This window comes from Takifugu flavidus, chromosome 3, assembly GCF_003711565.1.
Source record: "Takifugu flavidus isolate HTHZ2018 chromosome 3, ASM371156v2, whole genome shotgun sequence".
In the NCBI taxonomy this organism is placed as follows: domain Eukaryota; kingdom Metazoa; phylum Chordata; class Actinopteri; order Tetraodontiformes; family Tetraodontidae; genus Takifugu; species Takifugu flavidus.
The window spans coordinates 16,672,050-16,694,524 of record NC_079522.1 but is presented as its reverse complement, the minus strand read 5'-3'; the positions used below and the strand labels follow the sequence as shown (position 1 = coordinate 16,694,524).

Below are 22,475 nucleotides of genomic sequence, written 5' to 3'. Positions count from 1 at the left end.
AATCCATATCTGGACCAATCTCCATATCCAGACCATTAAAACGGAGTATTAGTTAGTAGCCGTTCCTGCGGCCCATCTGAAAGCTTTCGGGGGGGGGGGGGGGGGGTTACTGCTTTTCTAATGAACTGTATAATTAAACGAGGAGCTCCGTGCGGTTTGCCCGCTTTGTCCTAACGAGACCTGAACTGAAGCGAATGGCAGCAGGTGAAGGACGGGAGGACGGACGGATAATGCTTTGGAATGTACCTTTAATGAAGACGATAAAAGCTGGGGGAGCGGGGGTGCACCGTGGTCACAGTGGGGGTGCACCAGCCTGCGCTCCGCTCTAGTATTTTGGGGAGCTGCGTGGAATCAGTTCAGATTCGGAGTCACGCTCTCCACTCTGCCCTCCCCCGAGCGTGGCGTTTGATTGACACATGCTAACAAGCCCAGGGGCGTGGGCAGACTAGGTAATGCTAAAGGGAACACAGGCAGAGAATTCTCTCACCGCTCATGGTTCATGACAACCAGCCAGGGGGGGACAGAAAACCGCAGAAGACGAGGAGTTGAGCATCAGGAGGATTTCTGAGGTCTCGAAGGACAGCTCCCCAACCTCAGCCCCAACATACATGAGCTGTTTGAGTGTGAGCGCTCTCGCCAAGGGCGCGGCTCTAGCTTTATCCACTGGAGGGTCAACTGGAAAGAGGCCGTTTCATCAGAGTGACGCTTTGAGCCTGAAAATCGTCTCAATGGCTGCAACATCTGGTCTCCCTGTAAACAATGTGTAGGTCTATGTGGTGTGGTTGGATGAACGCGACCAAGGAAACACACATGCACAGAGTAACTGATTACACATGGAAGCATCATCTCAGTAAGATGTGTGTTGCAGCCGATTACCCGTGACAGCCTTTTCTAAAGCTTTTCTTTAACGGAATTAATTAATTCTTGGCTCTTCCACTGCTACTGTTTATTGTTTTTGGCAGCAAACTGACCACAAGTACTTGAAGGAGGCTGTTTACTGCCTACTTATTCTTTGAAGTAGAGCGAACGGCTGCTTAAGTGCTGTAAGTTGTTTAGTGCTCGTCCAGAATGAAAGGTCGGACATGACATCTTTCCACAGCAGTTACTGGGGGAATTAAAGGATGGTGTTGGGCCTTGATTAAATCCTGGTAATGGAGATTTAATGGTCCTCTATTATTTAACACTTTTAAGACTGATGCGATCCTAATTATCGACCAGTAAAAGTCGGGCTCCTCACGCTTCCACTGTAAATGACATGTTGTCTTCTAATGTGGTTTTATCCTCTTTTTCTTTGGACGTTGGTTAATGTTTGTTGTCTTATTGATGAAATTGGTAAACGTAAGGTGCCGATTCTACCGACAACCGTCCATTTTCTACAACACTTGGCTCATGGTTTACTTTCTGGATACAACTAAACCCTGGATCATCTTCTAAGAAGCCTGGAACACAGTTTAAAAGTGCTGGTAACAACATTAGGACCACTCATGTGCTGTTTTCGATTCTATCAACGTGGTGCAAGGGTGACGACACTGCTGATGAGCTAAAGTTTACAATCCTACTGTAATACTCATGTCGAAAAATCAGTTCCTGCAGAAAGAACAAAACTTTTAACAGTTGTGTGAGCCACTGTATTTTTACGCATTAGGAAGCTATTTTGAGCTGCTGTGTCGCCACAGGATGGTCGGCAGCCGGCTGACGCTGTTGTTTATTTAACTATCTATTCTGGTTTGTGAAGTCTGGGAGGATTTTTTTTTTTTTTTTAAATGGTGGAAAAGTTGCTTCTAAAGTAAAACTGCCTTAAAGAGAAAACTGCACACAAACAGGCCTTTAGGCAAAATACATCGAATAAGCTTTTGTTATTGGTTTGAGATGAAGAGTAATACATGTATGAAATATTAAGTTGCATATATGTGGATATGAATAATATTAGGAAGCCAATAAAGTACATAAGCCATTGTATAACCTGCATATGGAACATTTAAACTCAGATATGCTAAAATCAGATGCTAATATTTTCAGTCAGACATGAGCAATATTCTGACTTTAGTCATTAACAAACACAACATTCCATCCCTGCTGAAAAGTTCTGTTTCTCCTGAGTTCCGTTGCGTTTTATAAACGCGCATCTCGATTCGACACACAGATAAATTGATCGAGCTCAGATCTGCTGGCTCGACACCTCTGAGGATTCCTTCTCGGTTCAGCCTTGCCGAAGGTCAAAGCGGTGGCAGAACGAGCCGACGCCCCGTCCCCGATGCTAATTAAACACTAAGTGAGAACACTAAGAAGAAAGCCCCCTCCACGCGCTAATTATTCCCCATTTCAAGTCTAATTTCACCAATCAGTGCGATCTTTCTTTCTGAGAGCAAATTAGGCTGTAATCATCTTCCAGCGGCTAATTGTCCAGGATGATTTAGGTGTTATCAGAACGCGGCTACATTTATCAGTCATCTCTCAGGGCAAACAGATCTGCTGATGGTGCTCAGAGACGCTAAGATGAAGCACAGAATGAATGTTTAAAAGTGATGACTCAGTTGGACGTAAATGTCCACAAGGACTGGGTGAGACGGAGGAAGTTCAAGTCCATTTAATGCAAAAGTGTATAAAAATCATGCATTTGTTTCACAGCAAGTTGGAATTAAACCCGCATCAGTGAATTTTCAGTGCAGTGACACCCAGATAATCATTTTGGTTTTCTCTGCTCATATTCTGTTTGGACGTATTTTACAATTTAGAAGAAACGTGGACAAATATATCACAGATACACTAATACACAAATACTAATACACAAATACGCGGCATTTAACATTAAAGCAAATGCACATGAAGATGAAAGCGAAAACATACATGAGACAACAGGATGTAAAGGAAGTCAAGCACCAAATACATCAAGGACAAATAGACACTTTGAGGGGGTTACTTCCTGTTTCCTGTTTGTCCACTTAAACTTCCTGCCTCTGCCCAATCTGGTCCGATTGGTCAAGGTGATACTTCCTTATTTCCTTCCCTTTGCCGAGCTTGTACAGTGTCCAGCAGGCAAGAGCACAATTGTAATGTGGAATTCATTTAATATAATAATAAATGAACTGCAGTTGAACAATAAGAAATTTAGGTTCAAGCAAGATGATTTTTAATGAACATGGCCACACCAAGCATGTATAAATAAATGGATTCTGTATATAGGTGCACTTTTGAGTCTTGCTTGTTAAACGTGTTACGATTTCATTGCTTTGTCCTGCTTGAATAGGTGAAAGGATCTCACTGGCAGCTGGGAACAGCTCTATCACACTTTCAGTGGGAAAGCTGATTAGACTGCCCCTATCATGGGGTTCTTTCTCCTTGAGTCAGGCTGGTTGTCGTCGCTGTAGGCGTACCTGTCCGGGCTGGCGTAGCGGCCTGGACTGGCCTCCCCATACTCCTCCAACTGTCTCCCGGCTGGCTCGTAATATTGTCGTCCTCTGTAGCCCACGGTGGAGGTCGGGGGAACGTCCTGCCTTAGAGGGGGGCGCTGCCTGCCGACACTGGGAGACGAGGGACGGTACCGCTGGTTGTTGGGCTGCCCAGCTGACTGCGGGATCGGCATGCGGCTGGAAGCAGGAGGATCGCTGTATTGGCCCGGGAAAGGGCCGAGTTCCCTCGGCACGGGTCTGGAGTGTGTGGGATAATCATAAGGGTCCCTCCTGCGGGGGGGAAAAAGTCTCAGAAATTTAAATGACAACAAACGAGCCGCAGCAGCCGGAAAAACTGAATCAATCCTGAGGAATTCAGGGTGGCCAAGCAGAGACGGGCAGGGACATAAACAAAGCTCTTCAACTTCTGACACAACAGAGGGGACCCTGGGGGGGGGGGGGGGACAAATCACAAATAACTGAAATCAAATAACAGAAAAAGGGTGATATCCTGGAAGCTTGGCCAATGCTTATACTGGTTTTAACTGGTTTAGGGGAACCGTCCCCTGTTCATAAGTGAACGTTTCAAGGCTGCAGGATCAAGTTGTTGAGGGAAACGTGGATGGAGAGATGCCAAGAGATAAGAGTAAATGTCTTGGTAAGCATATCTGAGTCTGTGTGTTGAACCTGTGTGTGGAGGAATGTGTGGGTCTCGTGGGGTCGCAATAACGAGGCAGCCGGCTGGAAGTCTCTGGTTCCCTCCCACCCGCTCTGGGTGATTAGGGGCTAAACCCCCGGGTAAGGCGACACGCCAGCCTCGGAGAGACGGATGAAGAGAGAGAGGCAGAGAGGTGGGAAGGAGAGTGGGAGATAAAGAAAGGAGCAAACACAAGGGAGGGCTGCTCACCTTTCATTGGCCCATTGAAATATTTTCCACCTTATGTGCTCTTTCCAGTGACATGCACATTTAGCTCCAGCAAGTAACTAAATCTAATAGTCAGAGCTTCATCTGCTGACTCAACTCTGCAGGCATGTGGTCACAAGTTAGCATGTTTTAAATGGGCAGCCGCGGAATTAACACAGGTTGTGTCTGTGACTTTAGCTCTGTTTCCACTGCAGGTACTTATATCACTAAAAAAAATGATTCCCTCCTGAACTCCAGCACTGGCAGCCTTTATTTCATTTCTACAAGTGTCACTTGTTGGTGTTTTGTTCATTCAGTTAAGGCAAAAAGCTGAAGCAAGAGGACAGACGATGGGGTCCAGGCTCGAGTGGATTTGCAGATTGAGTTGGAAGAACATCCGACAAGCTGGTGCAGCTAATTTTGGGGCGCACGCTCATAGAAGTCCGGGACGATTTGAATAATCTTGGGCACAATAATCAGATAACCTTAACCATGCCACTGTACATCATCAGCCTGATTTGAATAGCTCTTCCAAAACTTTGAGTTTCACATTTGAAAACATGAAACTTGACAAATGATCAACTCAACTGCTTTTTGGCACATGTAGACCCAAAGCAACTTTTAAAATGGCCATTAAATATGAATCAGCAACAGAGGATCGGGCTTTTCCCAGCCTTGAACAATGGCTCCCACTGTGGCTGAGCACACAGAGGCGTCGCTCAGCCTCTCCCTTGTTCTGCAGCGGGATCCCAGGGTTTCCTCTGACCAAGCCCCCCCCCCTCAGCTAAGCTCAGCACCTGTTGACTGGCCAATTAGAAGGACTCACTCACAACAGATTAGTCCGCCTGTGTGAGTGTGCGCTTTTACATATGCGCGCTTCCACTGAGGATATGCACGGACCGTGGTGTGTGTCTGTGTGTGTCACAGATATCGGCGTGGTGTGTTTTCTATCAACTGCCCACCCAAATGGAGTGGCTGGGACAGGACACACAGGTGGTCCCGAGAATGAACAGTGCTGCCTTGTCAGTCAGCGCGTACAAACTCAGACAGGCATCCACAGAGGCGCTGCAGAGGTCTGAGATAAGAGGCAAACAGAAACAAGATGGAGGAATCGGAGAAAACTGCACTGGAGAAGATTCTTAAGTTGTGAGGCAGAAGTAAAGAGATCTAGAGGGAGAGACGAAGGTCAGACTTCTCATTAATCCGTATTAAATGGTGGGGGCACAAAGGGAACACCTGGGTCCTCAGAGCATCTCAGGGCCACCCAAACAGATGGGTGGCTCCCCTTGGTACTTCTAGCACAGTCACCATTGACACACTGCCAAGTTTTATGTCCTCTCCATTTGTCATCATCTGCGGAATCTCAAATTTTTTATTTTTAAATACTCAAAGACACATATGAACCAACAAACCAGGAAAAGGGTCACGCACCAATGATCCCAGAAGGTAGTAAGAAACATCCAGTATCAAACCAGATAAAAGAAATATATTCGGTGAAATCGGGGAACTGCCAATGCTGTCGTATGTTGTGTGTCACCGCGGCAGCCCTGCACAAACTCTTTCTGAGGGGATCTTCTGTATGAGCAGATCCTGGAGATCTGCAACCGATTACAGTTCAGCATTAGATGGGTGCGTTTTATGAAAAACATTTTTAGTTATCGTTTTGAAAGTCAATTCCACAACAAAAGCGGGCGTGTGTTTGTGCTGCGGGGTGTGCAGGACAGATGGCTTTAGCTGTGTAATTATGCATCACCACACAGAACCAAGGCTTGGCTGGATACAAGGAAAAACAAGAAAGGTGTGACCAGAGAAAGGCCGAGTCCTGCTGAAATGATTTATTCAAACATTTTCTCTCCGTGTCCTTTTGTTTCAGTAGTTTTCTGCAAGACATGACCGCAGCAAAAAGACTTATGTAGATCTTTTATCCAACACTAGTAGCAGTAAGCTGTCTGAGAGGGAAGAACTTTGGCTATTCTAAGCATTTGTTTATGCTGGCCGGCCCAGCAGCTGGGGCTTTAAGGGGGTCCACGGACCCCAGTGACCCACGGGATGTTCTTCATCCCAGTGTCCCACAGCTGGCTGCTGTCTGGTTGGCAGATGGAGGACTTGGAAAGTCCTTTCGTCCCTGTGTTTTCCTGGTGGTCCTTCCCATCCTCGAGGCGTCCTCGGAGCATGTCGAATGCCCGAGAGTGTTTGAACATTTCATTGAGCAGATCTTTGTAAAAACTACACAAAACATCTGGGTCTTAGAGCTCACGTTTGTTTATCCTGTAACAATGGCCTCTGCTATGTATTTAACGTCTGCTCGTGCATTCGTTTAAACAATGTGACCCACATGACTCAAATAAAGAGGAAAACGCAATCATGCAAAATAAGTGAAGCGAATACGTAAACAGATCCCATGTTACTGGCGTTGCCATTTCAGACCTTTTTCCTGCAGCTGTTGCTTTGATTGAAACAAAAACACATTGTGGCCGATTTTGCTGCCACTGTGAATCCAACTTGAAGAACACAGCACAACACGCAGCTCCACTAACTCTACACTTGCAAAGTTACGCTAAAAAGCAACACTTCCAAAAGTCTGTTGAATCCATGAGTACTGCTGGTCTCACATATGTTGGACAAGCATGAGCACCTAATGGGTATTTAGATGTCTATGAATGTAATATACAGTATAATCACGATAGAGACATGTAAAGGTGACTTAGCTTCCTTTAACTCTGTTTTAATAATGAACATTTAAAAAAAATACACCCAATGTTTAATGTGACTATGTTTAAATTATAATAGAAGGAATAATATACTTTACACTGATAGAGTGTAAAGCAAAGGCAGAGGAACAGATAGTGTGTGTGAGTGTATGCTCCTCACACAGCAGTGGTGCAGGGTGTGATATGAACCATAGGGACCAACTACAGTGGAAAGCTGTAATGACACGCCGTGTAATACATCTGACTCGCGCTTCGGCAACATCGGCACCACACTGCACCCTCGGACAGAGGATGTGTGTCTACTGGTGAAAGTTCCATCCATATTTCTGTGCATGTGAAGGTGTGGGAGTGTATATGATTACACACGCAACAGCAACAACTGTGAGACACCATCTGGGACTGGGAGCAGCGGCTTCTATTTAGCTCCCACTTTATGACAGTAACGGATCTGTGTGTGATAGCAGCGAGATGGATCTGGTGTGTGTGTGTGTGTGGGGGGGTTGTAATGCACCTGCCCCGAGGAAACGGAAGGAGGAAATCTGTAACTCTGTGCCAATCCTAAACAGCTGGAAAACAAGCATGTGTCTCTGTCTGACTGCCCACCAACATGTGGGTAGAGATGATGAAACAGAAGGCTGCAGCGTTTGTGGGAGTCGCTGATTTTACCTGTGCCAAAGAGGTTACCTGCCAGCCGGTGCTTGGTTGGTAGCAAAACAACTCAAAAAGTTATCAATGAATTTTAATGAAATTTCCAGGAAATGTTGGGCCAAGGAACAGATGGCTCCATTCTGGTGATGGATTCAAGAAGGACTGCCCTTTGATCTCCCAAAACCAAGGGGCTTTGATCATTCCTAAATATCTATATATACATCTTTATATCTCTCTCTCTATATATTTAAATGTCTCTCTCTCTCTGTGTATAGAGATAGATAGATATGCGTGTCACGTATATGTTTGCATGTATCTCAAATGATGGGGGTGTATTAAGTGTGCGTTATTCTTTGTTTATCTTTGTTAAGTGGTGCACATGCTCCGATGTCTACATGCATTCACCTCAATTACATTTGCACATTTAAGTTTGTTAAAGAAGATGGCAACCGAAGGCCCAGATGCATATGAAAGCATCTGGGCCTCATGTTGGTTAGTCAACATGCAAAATACATTCATTACTCAAAAAAAAAAACCCCAGCTGCTGCCGCTCACTGCCGTTCCTCCCACACACAGCCATTCATATGCATGCACACATGCTTCTGGGAAAAATGTTTAATGTGTCGCAATTAGGAGAGGCATCGGTGGAGTTACATTAGAAAGTAGCTGGATTTAATGAATCAATCTGCCGTTTGGGGCAATTAAACTAGTGGCCATTCTTTACGGATGACTCAGAGCCAGAATATTTCCTCTGCTATAGAGTATGTGGCCACCAATTAGTTATTGTGATTAAAAACCATCTGATAATTGAACAGAGATCATTTACAAAACTGACATGTTGATAAGTATAGTTGGAATTCTTTAGATTCATCCTTGCCGCATACAGGAAGTCTAACGAGCTCTGATGACGCCGAGTGCTACAGACACAGTCCAGACCCGAGTGGCTCCACAACAGAGGAAACCATTAGTGGCCCAGGCCACCGAGGCGGCCCTGTTAATCACAGCGGCCTATGACAGCAGCAGCGGGAGGAAATGGCGCTCACCTGCATTTACGCTCCTCATCTAAAAGGGCTCATGTTTACGCTGCTGCACACTGAGCCGTCTGTGCACGGCGCCAGTGGCAGGTAGCAAAGGTTCTGTGGGAGTCTGCGCTTTGAAATGAGAAGGCGCTGAGAGACGGGAGGCACCGGGGAAAACAGTATGTAAACCAAGAATAGGCACACTGGTGGACTTCAGAGTAGCGTTTAATAACTCTACCATCACCGGGGTGATGTCATGCACATGCACATGCACACGACTCTGCTGTTGTGACCATATAACCCTTCCCCCAAACCACACACTCACTCACATCTGACGAGCTTCTTTGATGGACGAGTACTGTTATTACTGGTCTGATGCAGGTCTTATCTGCAAACTCACGTGCTAAAAATCTTTTGGGGGGAACGAGCCATTTCAGAAAGAGTGATGTGTGTGCTGCAGCCACAAGGGCAAATAAAAACTAAACGTAGTCCACGTTTATCTAATAATCCATCGTGACAATAGTGGGTCATTTGAAAGCTTTTTATGGGTTCAAATGTTCCTCAAACAAACCAATTGGACAGCTAACTAGTTAATCAAACTAACTAAATACCACTTATGAAGGCCTACACAATGATATGGCCAAGCTTTATTTCGAGAAAAGTTAATGAAATTATAACAGTAATCCAGAGGCCATGTGGAACTATTATGTAGGAGGTCAAAGGGCAAATCTGGACATCACTGCTATATAAAGTAAAATACAAGTAAATAACAGAAACATGTTTTACTAGATTTTGCTCACAATGCGCATAAATGTGATAGTTCAACTCTGCTTGTGCTCTATTCTGTCCAGAGAAAAGAACGTGTGAATCCTTCCCATCCTTCTGTGCTTGCAGGCTGAATGAGAGGAAGACTTGTACATGACAGCCTTTGTGTTCCTCACTGAGCCCATGTGGAGACGAGAGGCCTGTGCATCCTTTGATTTATTTATAAAGCCGCAATTTTTGTTTTAGCGAGCCGAAACCTGATAGTTGGGGGGAAGAATGGATGGAGAGGAAGGACGAGGCAGGTAGGAGAACTGAGGAGAGGGGACAGAAAAATGGGGACAAGAGGACTGATGGAATCAGGGGAAAATGTGCAGATAAAGAGGACTTATTGTAAACACCGAGCCACTGGTGCCACAGCTGTGCATCTGACAGAGTCGGCTAAAGCCCTTTCATTTCCTATTTCTGATTCTATTACGGTTTTCTGGATCTGAGCACAAACACTATTTGCTGGACAAACATTCCTGCCTCTGCACACTTGGAGCGCTTTCTTTCATTAAAGGGCACCAGAATAGGAAAAGGGTCAGACTTCCTCTTGGGAAATCAAACCAACATAATCTACACATTGGTTTGATAGTGAAAGAAGGGTTCACATCACCTGTAAAACCTACAGGGGACAGCTGCCGAGGGGAAAAATTAAATGAGTTACAGAGACAATAACTCTAACGAAGTTTACGGTGCGTCGCTCAGCAGCTGGACAGCAGCAGGTGGGAAAACAGCTGATCAGCAGTGGCGCCGCCAGATGATTGGCCGTTAATAACGAAAACTGAGAATGCAGCGAGAACACAATTTGGTCCCTGACCTTGAAAAACCTACATAGATTCAATGAGAGCTCCAAATGACAGATTCGAACAGTATTACTGCCAAAAGACGGAGTCCATGACACCGAGCTGGCACACGGCCAGGGTGAAAGGGTTCACGAAAAGGCCAGAAAAGATGGAGAAAACCCCTCATGTCTGAATGTTGTGTTTAGCAAGGCGAGTTGAGGGTCCTTCAGCTACACTTTCCCACATACCAGACTACTCAGCATGTTGAGGACAATCAAAATGCTGCCCTCTGTTTTGTTAAGGTGGGAGCAGGGAGCACTCAGGGAGAGTAGAGACCCTTGAACAATCACTTAGAACATTACCCAAAAAGGTCACCTAAGATGACTGACTGGAAACATGTGAGAAGTACGTGTGCTCAAGTTATCGGGAGATTGCAACGAGCTGACCTAGAGTTTACTTCTGAAGCAGAACATATAGTTAAAGTTAGAGCGGTGTTAGGGCAGGTTCATGCTAACTTTGCCATGCTATTATATAAAAAATGTCATGCTGAATGGGGCCTGTCTTTGCTTTGACAGCTCGACAAATATTAATGGCAGATGCATCGTGAGACGTTCTGAGCGCTTTTTTTTGGAGGGTGGGGGGTAAAATGGCTTTTGTGTTTCGTATGAAATGGACCTGGAACGACTGTGCTGCCTGCACGGGTCCACGTCTTGTGAGCTCTCCATTGTCCAGATGTGACAACAGCTTCATGAGGCCAGCGGGGTCTCCTGCTTGAAGCTCTGTGCTCTCTGACTCGCTGGCCAGTGGCTTCACATTAATCACCCAATTATCAGCTGGGCCCAGCAGCGTGGCTGTGCCACACAGCCCCCTAATCCAATCACCTTGGGGGGAGTGTGCTGGGGGAGCTCTGATTGGATAACCCAGGGCTGGGTCGCCGCGGTCCTGACCTGCTCCTTTGACTTGGTAATGATGTTAATATTCTCCATATGGCCATGTGTGCGTGTGCATTCGAGTGTGTCCCCAAGCGATGAGGCCGTCCACAGGCTGAGTTGAACCCGGCATTAATGGCCGGTGGAGACGGAGGTAAGAGTCAGTGAAGCACTATCGGCCTCCCTGAGGCAAACCTCTTGATGCCACCACTTCCACTGCTTTATCCAAATCCGCCCTTTTCCAGCTCTCCGTTACTTGAGGCCAAGGCAAAGGTCCGCGTTCTCTACATCCGTAGTTTAAGTGAGAATCAATCCTTCATGGCTAAAGAAGCTCCAGGCTGAGAAAACACACCTCTTGTCAGCAGTAGTGTGACATTTACTATTGATTAATAATATGGAGAAGATAAGAAGGTAACAGCCAGGTTCTGTTGTGTGACCAAACCTGCTCACTCTCTAATAATATTAGAGAATAAACAAGCAATCATCATCTCCCCAGCAAGATTTACAGTGTGACTTATTTGTACACTGACAAAACATTAACATAATATGACTGCTGATGTACCATCCGATCAATCAGGTTTCAGAGTTTAGAACACAGACTACATCAGAAAATTACATTATTAAATGGCTATACAGCCATTTACAGGAAATGAAAACAATGTTACATCCAAGAGCTATCATCCTAATTTGAGACAAATTACACATTATTATATTAGCCAGGCCTAATAAGAACACTTCAGCATTTAGTGACATAACAGGAAATCAGTCTGGCTTTCACCACTTGTAATTTCTCTGTTTACTGTATTGCCATCAATGAGGGGTTTTACTTTATCTCGTGTATCATCCACACATACACAAAAACACACACCATTACAGCCACTCAGCATCACCCCCCCCGATCCTCACCCTCCAGCTGTGGCCCCAGCCGTCTCCGCACAAAGGCAGGCCAAATGTATGCTAATGAGAGCCAGGCCAATGGTGGAGCCGCACTCATTTTGAGAGGAAATGGCTTTCAATAATGGCGGCCCCCGGGGGGATTTTGCACAAAGTTCAGCTCCACTTTGAAAAACACATTTAATTCACTGCTGTGCCTGTGCACTCCTTCTCTCCTGTTCTTTCTTTTCCATCAGAGAAGAGGCACCGGAGAAGACTCTCGCCTCTGTATTTATGCGTGTGGACGGAGGAGTTCTGGGGACGCAGAGAGCTCGGAGTTTTCTTTATTACACCATTAGTGGAATGGATATTGCAAAACTCCATCTTGCACTTCCTCTCTGTCTCTCTCTGCTTTTGTGTTTGTGCTTGTGTTGAGACAAGTGTCCCCAGAAGCATGTTAAACTGGACTATATGCATTTCAAACACATGATATCCTCTGGGTCTCTGGGCCCAAAATACTTCAAAGATGAGATGAACCATAAATAAGAAAGAGAATATTGTGGATTGACATTTTTTTAGAGCATTCTTTTTTCTGAGTCATCATAAAGACAATAAATTAGGAGACATATATAAAAATGAGTCTTGGCTTCATTTAAGTTTGGACTACTTTTGTCCTGCGCTAAATATTCGAGCATGAAAACAGATTTTCTTTGCATTATGGGGACGTATTGTAGTCAAGCCTGATGTAAGAGAAAAGCTCAGAATGTAACCAGCTCCAGATATCATGGACATCTGTTAGTATGGCTATATGCTGCACCAGTGACACCAGTGCTCTGCTGTTGTACAAACGTCATGTTTCCACGTTTGTCTTGCCAATTGTGTAAATGACCGATGGCAAATAAAACCTGCCATTTTGATGGAGCAGCCGCTAGTGCTCACTTTCTAATCAAGTGTGCCTCAAACGTGGCTTCATTAAAACGGAATCAGACCCTGGCAGAAAGGAAGCAACTTCTTTGGGATGCAGGGCAGGAAACAACACCGATTTACATCAATTAAAAAGCATTTAAAACAAATTCAAAAACAGAAAGTTCATGAATGGTTGGCTTTAGACTTAAAGGGGAGCTTTAAATATGTTTGGCTGTTATTACCATGAATACATTGGTGCATATTTTTCAGGAGACCTTTAGAGTTCTTTAAAGCCTCCCTCAGCCTGTCTGTCTCCATTTGTCTGCAAAGTTACAGTTGGCCAGTCTCCTTGTCCCCCTGCTGCCTGGTAATGTCCCCCCTTCGCCCACTCAGATTCTCGTCCCTCTTCAGCCAGAGCTGATGTCTGCGCTCCCTGGTGCCTGTCATATCAGGAGAGGCAATAACCCGTGAAATAACTGTTCTTTCCCCCACTCTCCTCCCTGCCATCCTGGTGTCCCCTCTATTTCCTAATTCTCCTCTCACTTTCTCCGCACCATGCCACACCACGCTCCACTTAACTGTTGGGCCATGTGCCTCACAGAGATGTCATTTACTCAGCATGTGCATACACACACACACACACACACACACACACACACACACACACACACACACACGCACACTGATGGTGTGCGTGGATGTGTTTAATTTAACATGCCAACCTAAATAAATAAATGTATATTCATTTCCATTAAATCATTATAGGTTACACAATCATTGACAAAAAGCACCGACTGTGTATGAGCGAGTGTGTGTGTGAGTGTGTGTGTGTGTGTGTGTCTTGTGCGCATGTCTGTGTCCAACCCTCTGGAGAGCTGAACACTCCTATTCCTGGGATGAGTAGACACTCCCAAGGCAAACACTCCAGATTTAATTATAAGCTCCAAAGAGGATTAGTCTGTGCTGTGTATGTGTGTGTGTGTGTGTGTGTGTGTGTGTGCGTGAGTGACAGAGAACGAGAGACAAAGAAAAGGAGGAGAAATAATACCCCTTCTATTCAAACAGTGTTCTCACCTGGGATGTGTGGGGTATTCCCGGTCCCTGTCTTCGCTGGGGTAACCGGGTCGAGATTCCCTGGGTGCCAGCTGTGAGGAAGAATGACACGTTTGATCAGAATATTTCTTCCAACTTCAAACTCCAGAAATGTGTATTATGCTAAGCTCAGGTGAAGGTGTACTGTAGGCAGGCTCTAGTGAAGACACATATAAAATGAGCCAAGACATGTTCTACCCACACAGTCCATCTGAAGGAGCCAAATCCTGTGCAGATGTTCCTGAGAACAGTAGACGTTTGATTTCTATAAATAAAGTATCCAACTCTTAGATGTTTTCACATGTTGCTTGTGGAATCTGAAGTAAAGCGCGGACTACCCCAACATAAACATTCGCCACATGCAGCTATTGTGCGGCTGTAATCCTCCTATTGCCCTCTGCATCATATAAACATGCCAGTTTAAGCTTTAGATAAAGAATCCTGTGCACAAACACACACACACACACACACACACACACACACACACACGCACACACACACAGACACACACACAGGCGCATGAATAAGCTGTGTCCACGTTCAGTTGGATGAACCTGGAAATGCTGTTTACATATGAAAAAGACTAATGGCACATTCAGGTTATTTTAAACCAGGAAAGTCTCCTTTTTTTTACCCCCCCTCTGGTGTTAAACATGTTTGGGTTATAGGCCTTAAAGTCGGTTTACTCAGCTTGGATTTAGCAGGAAAGACTCCTATTGTGTCACGTCCCGCTTGATGTCTACTTATTACTGGAGGAAAGAGTTGACACACATAAATCAGTGCACTAAAGTAACAGCATCCAAAGTTTTAAGGACAAGTATCTCCAGTTGTCATCGAGCCTAATTACATCACCACAGTACACAGAATTTGAGAAAATTATGAAGAATCTCAACCCAACAGAGATGGGTTACATCTGTCCACCATTATCATAAAACGCACCACAGTTTCAGAAAAACGAGGATCTTTCAACCACATGTGCTACAAATCTGTGGAAATCTCCTCAAACGTGACGTTTGCTGAAAAACACGTGTGCATCAAAGGCCAAAATGTCGAGGAAAAGATCACATTGTTACGTAAGAGCGGCCGTGGTCAAGTGGTGTGACGACAGACTGGCATTCACACAAGCCGTCTCTGACAGCAGAGGCTAGAGGACAGAAGAGAACATATAGCTTCAATGATCCGCAATTTACATTCCAGCCTTTTCCACATCCAAACACGGGCTGTTTATTCCATAGGCATTTCATCGGTCAAACACATCATACGCTGCTGCTGCACACCGGTCAGATAAACAAAGACAGCCCTAACTGACACACATGCGTGTCCATGAGCAGCCGATCACATGTTCGGCAGACATATACACAGAAATCTCAAGTGGTAAACAGTGACGCCTTTGATCCCAGCTATCAAAGTGACACCCGCATTCACAGAATGAGATATCATAAACAGACACATTACGATGTAAATGATTCCATACAAGAGGGGTCCATTTGCATGAGCTCGGTCTGGTTCTGCATGTCAACGCTGCATTAGCAGATATCATTAGCATGTTGTTGTAATGTACACACAGCTAATGTCTTTCAACGAGATCCAGTAACTGGATGCACATCAGGGTTGACGGAGGGATGTCTATTGCTTATTGTGTGTGTGTGTGCGTGTGTGTATGTTAATATTGTGGTAGCTGATGGTGGGGGGAGAGTGAGTCTTTGTGTGAAAGTGTAATATGATACCGTGGAAGCAAACACTCCATCTCTTCAGTAGGAGTGCGTGTCAGAATGGGCTTTATGAAAAAAGGCCTATTTTGAGAGAGGGGTATTAGCTGGAAAGCAATTGATAGATTTTTAATCCACATAAATTTAAAGTGTCTTTAGTCCGAAAAGAGGATAATGAGGAATACATATCTAAAAATGCTAGTTTAAATCACTAAACACTAGCGTTTTACCTCGCCACAGGCAGATTTACCATGCCTATATAAAATATTTGAGCTTTCTATTTATTTATCATACTAAAAATTAAGAAGACTTGTACGGACAAGCTGAAGTCAGAAATTGTTCAAATGGATGTTAAACATTTTGTGAAAAGCCAGAAAGCCAGTTGTGAGAATTTACCAGCCTGATTTAACACCACATTGTCCGTGTATGACGCTGCGGTAGCAACCGCGCATCTGCAAAAGAGCAAACACACAAAACATGTCTTGGTCTCACCATGGCAACTGGTAAAACAGCCAAATAAATATTCATCCAGGTTGAAGGGAAAATACAGGCGCCAGTCTCCTGAGAGGGTGGACACTGAGCTAAGTCTTCCCGTTCACTCCCGCCTCCTAAACCTCCTGACATGCTATCAAATGCTGCGTTTCTATATTATTAACCTGTGAACCAGTTAGCTGCGTGATCAATTTGAATGTTTTGCTCATTTGTCTCAAAAATGCAGAACTCTGACAATAGTGCATCAGGATTCTTGACACTCTGGACGGCTGGATCCAATTCATACGTCACTCTTTGGTGCTTTTTAAATAAATCACCGGTGATCAGCGGAGATGGTGATGTGTAGTGCAGATGACAGCTGACAGAACGCCAGCGCTCCCAACCTCTGACTACAACACAGGTGTTTGTAATTCTATGCTTGTGAGGACCCTCACTGACATAATTAATTCCCCAGCCCCTTACCATAATCTGAACCAACACAGCTAAATATTTTAAACCTTAAAGCTAAAACCAAATCGGAACCCTCAAGCCCACCTTAGAAGGCATGAGGACCAGCCAAAATGCTCTCACTTCCAAATGCGTCTCTTTTGGGAAAATGCACGCCGGGCTCTGAGAAAAAGCCATGACATTAATATCAATACGTGAGAAAATCTTGAGACGGATTTGAAAAATATTCTCATCAATTAGAAAAATGAACTTAAACAACCGTCTGAAATCTAAAGCACATAATTGGGTTTAGCCGTCGCATCTTGTGCAATTCAGCAGCTGACAGAGGCTTTGACAGAACCGTTGGCGTGTGTGTGTGTAAGGGGGGTGGATCACTTTTTCCAAATTAGAAAGCCACGTCTTGACAGTGCCAGATGATATGCATTGAGCTGCGCGCACACGCACGAGCACGCACACACACACAGAAGAATCAGCCATAACAGCACAGCTGTCGCATTCATCAGAAAGTATTGCCAGCGCTCAGGAAATGAATTTCTCGGCGCGCTTTCGGCTCGGCAGCGAAGCTGTGGTTCTCATACTGTATGTACAATAAGCCTCAAATGAAAGTCCAAGTGCTTTGACACAATGCCTGAGCGGCGCTTTCATTCTGAGACGGAGATGAACCTCAGATTTCCAAACTGATTTTCTCTGCCATCACTCTTCAAATGGCATAATTAGTCTTCTGTGGTGCCTTTTTCTTTTTTTCCCGCCATCCATCCTGGGAGTTAATTAAGCATGTGTCTCAGTGTGGCGCCTGGGCCTGACAACCCGTTCAGCCTTACTCCTGTACCCTGCATCCTCCCTACATCCAGCCTCCTTCAAATCATAGAAATGCTTCCGATTGCACCGTGAGAGGATAAAGTCGTTGTAGATGTTTAGAAGTAGACGTCAAACAAAGCCGAGGTCAAACTTTGGAGCCAGTGAGGGCCGACTGTGGACAGACAAATCATTAACTTGAGAGATTACTGTAGTGTACCTACAACATAAACGGCTCTTATGCATTAGAGTGTTGAAAAAAGGCCATCGGTTCCAAAGTTTCTGCTGAAAGCTTCAGTTTAATCTTTCAGCAAAGGTTGTTTGGACATGAGTAGATCAGAACACTCTCAGGACAGTCACATCCATGTTACCAGCATTTACAATGGTTGCCATCGTTTGGTTCCATTTTCCTCTGCATTGTATGGTGATTTTTACTTTTCCCATCTGTTTATCCTTAGTTGCAGCTGCTCTATAACATATGCATCTATAGTGCATATCACCACATTAAGTGCTTTTAACGCAGCCTTATTTGCAACACTGCAGTGTTAAACAGTTCAACCGGAAAGCAGCAAGCCTCAGTTGGCTACGGATGAAAATGCTAATTTCCCCCCAAGGATCCACTATGAATAAACATACATGTTGTTGATGTACAGTATGTTTGATGAGTGGAGCTTCAAATCGGAGACTAATTCTTCTTCCAGTGCAAAGGAATATAACGTTAATAGCAACCTTAGGCTTATTTCTAAGACATTGGCCTTTCGTGGTGTCATATATTAATGGAATGCGAATACCTGAATGAATGAACAACTCTACGAGGACATGTAATTTATTACTGGTCTCAGCGTCACCTCTGACCTCTACCATCAACAGTAGACTCTTTGGGCTTCCTTTGGTTTTGCGGTTTGACTGAGCACTTTGTAAAAAAGAAAAATGAACTCAAATTATAATGCGTAATTTTGTTGCCATAGTTACCAACCAATATCTGATTTGAAGCCCGCGAGGTCGAAGCGCCTCTTTCATGCAAGTCAAATCCGGCCTGCTGCTACACATGATTATGCTGTATTAGGAAACTCTACATGGATTTCAAGCAGGCGGCTCAGTTGCCCCCCCAGAGTACATTAAACACTCCCACACCTGGACCTCGCGCACTCGGAGCTTGTTAGCAGCAGATGGTACACATGAACACACACAAATACACAGGGACCAAAGGTTACACACTGACACACACAGATTGGAATCCAGTCTATTTTGGTAATAGGCCAATCTGCTGGTAATTGTCTTCATTTTGAGTTTGTTTAGGCTGAAACTTCTGACCTCTGTAGTTTCTATGGACTTCAGGCTGAAAATCTTTGAACACGTGAGGATGCACCTCACGCGATTAAAGGAAATGGGAAAATTGCTAGCTCATTAGACGGACATAATTTGATCGCACTCTTGTTTATTCCTAAAATGAGATATTTCAAGCAGTGTGAATTTATTAATGCATTTAGAAACATCAATTAAATAAGAACCATAATTACTCTCATGAATGCACTGAGGCCAACAGGCCTGTGAGATGTTTCATGACACAGCTGCTAACTTGAAGCTGCTGTATGCTGCTTCAGGACAGGAACATCCTACATCTGTGTGCATTTTAATGCCATTCGAAGCTGCACTTAATGTACATCTGAAAGGGTTTCCATGTGTGTCAGAATGTGTGTGGCCATGGCACAGGCTGTGTTCCTGCTCCTAGTCTCCCCCACCCCACTAAAGCAACCTCCAAACAGTCCATGTTCATGTGTGTCCATCCACCATTTGTTATCACGCTGTCGTGCAACAGTCAGAGTTTCTGTAGAGTATTAAGGATGCGGGGAGTGATGCCACCACCCGTGAATCCACCCTGCTGTACATGTTTTGAAGCCAATGTCTTTGACCTTCGGAGAGTTTGCTTTTAAAAACAGCCGTGCTTCCAAAACTTCAACGTCATGTGTGAGTTTGTCTTTGGACCCTGATGGAGGGAAGATAAGCCAAACTTTGGCAAAGGCTTACAAATATGTCCTAACTGACCTTTCTGAACCTTCTTTTGTTAATTTAAGTGTCATAAGGTAATGGGATTTTAGGTGAAAGCAGGTGCAAGTGATGAGGAAAGGAGTAGATTACCATCCCGTAGCACACAGGTCACAGGCTGGTTCGCCCCTGGGCCAAAGACAAGTGATAAAGACAGACACCAAATAAGTTCCCTCAGGCTTTGGCTGGCCTAGATGGGGAGGAGGAAAATCATAGCCAGCTGCTGTGCAGCATTGAAATGAAGTGACTTAAAACAAAAAAGAAGAGTGGCAGGAAGAGTGTTGAGATCCAGGGATGAGACAGAGAAGGGGAGGGAAGCTGTGGATCCAATAGCACACTGACATTGTACAAAGAGAAGAGGAGGAGGAAGGTGCCGTACATGCATGTGCAGGTGGGAGCAGAGTGTTCAATTATCCCACATGGGTGTGCTGAAGTCGAGCATCAGCATGACAATGTGTGTTTGTTTGGGTCAATGAAAGAAAAGTGCTCCAAAAAACAACATTAAAGCTGGGGGTGGATATCAGGTAATGTGATCAAAAGTCAAATATTAAGGCCTGCTTGACGTACCGAGAACTAAAGTGCTGGTCATGTTGAAGCATCAGGGAAAATCTGGAGTCGGTTCTTCAAATTTAGTATAAAAAATGACAACATTCATGCATTATAGACTGGCTTTTGAGCGTACCCACACTCACAATACCACAATATGGGATAATCCATACTGTATCACTTAATTTTACTCATCCCTGGACTGGGTTAATGTTAAACGCTGACGAAAAAAAGCAAAATCAAAAATCTTCCTCATCATCCACAGGATCCAATCCAATTATATACATTGAACGGCTAACAATGGAATTTTTTAGCTTGATTATTTCATGAAACTAAACTAGTTTTGCAAAACCTGGTTTTACCACAACTCAAGGTGAACCGACAACTCCCAATTTAAAGTAAATGTTTAATTTAAAGGGGCACGCATTTGTTTTATAATGTCTACCTCAACCCCTCCATTAGCAGAGAACAGTGACCTGTAACTTCCACCTCTTGCTTGAGTTCTTCTCTATCATTTTCCTCCTGGTTTTTATGCAGTTTGTCACAGTAGCTTCTTGAGAGTAATTCTGGGTGTATAATCCAAACACCAACCGGTGGTGGGTTATGTGTAATTAAATGATCCAGAATAGCTCAGAGCCCCGGCTACAGTCAGGGGCATCTGAGCAGCCTTTAATCGGGTCTCGGCTGTTGCATGAAGCGAGGTTGGCGGGGGGGGGGGGGGGGGAGTTTGTGTGTCCTTGAAAGTCTGGGATGTGTGTTTTGCAGCTGAGTAAATGTGAGCTCAGTTGGGGTCACAACGAAACCGGGTTCACAAGAGTGAATTTCTTCTCATGGCTGCAAAATGGGACACTGCTCAGACATCTTAGTATGGTTTGGTCAAAACTGAGGTTCCGGAGCCTTTGATGGCGAGCGGCTGTGTGTTGTGTGTGCACATGTGCACCCATGCTGCCTTTCCTCGGCTGATTAAAGGGTGTGCGCTTTTTTATTGTGTTTGTGGTATGTTACAACATAAAAGTGAAACTGTTTATGCTGCATTGTGAACACGCCTACATGCGTGGCCTGTGTGGGTGCGCGTGCACGTTCACGTGTACATGTCAATTTCAGACCGGGTTCCACTTTTAAACTTGTGAAAGAAAGTGAGACAAATGGTTGTGTCTCAACTTAAAACTAGTGAAAGTGTCTCTAAATTGCAAATGCACACACGTGCACAGACAAAGGCATATGCTAACCTGATTAACACCAACATTAAGCTAACATTAGTGAAATCGCCTTCAGAGAAACAACCTCAGACCATCTGCTCCCCTTCACTTACTCCATTTGCACAAACTAAAGCGTCTCATCATTGCACTTTTCTAAAATGAGTAAGTAAATCTGGCATATGAGCCTGTAATTTAAAGAAAATTAAAAGAAAAAGAGTGTAAAGAAGATAAAACATGCGACACACTTTTACTGGTGAGGTCCTAGTTTTCTCAGTTAGCCCACTCAAACCTGACATGCTTCCACTTTGCTGCCAGATAAGCAATCTGTCAACCGTTCAGCCTGTGATAAAACTGCTTTGAAACAAGCTGAGAGGGGCTTAGAAAGGGAAAGTTAAAGGTTTACAGGAACAGACTTGTCGCAGCAGGTATTGCGTAACTTCCTGTTGTCAGCCTGTCTTTTACTGTATGTTAGCTGGTCAACAGGCAAACATGCAGGTCATGAAGGGACATTATTGCAAAGTATGAATAGAAAATGCATCTGCTATAACAATATGGAGCATCTTTAACCCGGTTTAGCACTGCTCTGCTTAGTGATGTCATCAGTTTTCCTTTCCTAACCTCCCTCATTAAAAGAGTCTCTCTGCTTTTACTCTCTGCTGCTCTGACCAGCTGCCTTGCTGTGTTTCCTTATGCTGCTTCCCCATTCTGCTCATTCCTCTCCCAAAGATCCCCCCGCCTCTGGGCTTTATAAGCACCTCTTTGTTGGGCTGCACAGTGTTTGTGTCAGCCTCCCCAACAGAAGGAGCTCAGCAGGATGCGCTCTGCAAACACATATCACATCTGGCCTGTGTCTCTGGACGTGACGTTGGTGAATTGGTTTTACCACGAGGTTTGTGTGAGGTGGGCTGGGGGCGGGGCTTGTGGTGTCAGGTAAAAGCATGATTGTTAGGCACAGTGGAAGCTCAAAAGTCTTAATTCTAATCAAAAGTAAATACATTTATGAAGGCCTGGCAGACATGTTTTGAGGTTTGTTAGCAGTAGTAATGATAACATCCTGCAGACATTTAAGGACCGAATGCTTCTTTATTGACCAGCGCATGATGATAAATGAATATGTGTACATCCATTAGGACTGTGGGCACAATATCTGTCAGGGGCTTTTGCCTGTGGGCATGGAGCAC

General features: G+C 44.6%; 1 protein-coding gene across 3 annotated transcripts in view; it reads right to left on the bottom strand.

The window, feature by feature from the left end:
* Positions 1-2,572: 2,572 nt before the first annotated feature.
* pard3ba (par-3 family cell polarity regulator beta a) overlaps positions 2,573-22,475 on the bottom strand; it is a 120,047-nt gene continuing 100,144 nt past the window's right edge. For all 3 annotated transcript variants that reach the window (XM_057027355.1, XM_057027356.1, XM_057027357.1), the window contains exons 23-24: positions 14,043-14,113; positions 2,573-3,680 (exon numbers count right to left, since the gene is read on the bottom strand). In XM_057027355.1, the coding sequence (XP_056883335.1) occupies positions 3,308-3,680; positions 14,043-14,113 (444 nt within the window). In that variant the 3' untranslated portion in view covers positions 2,573-3,307. The remainder of the gene's footprint in view (positions 3,681-14,042; positions 14,114-22,475) is intronic.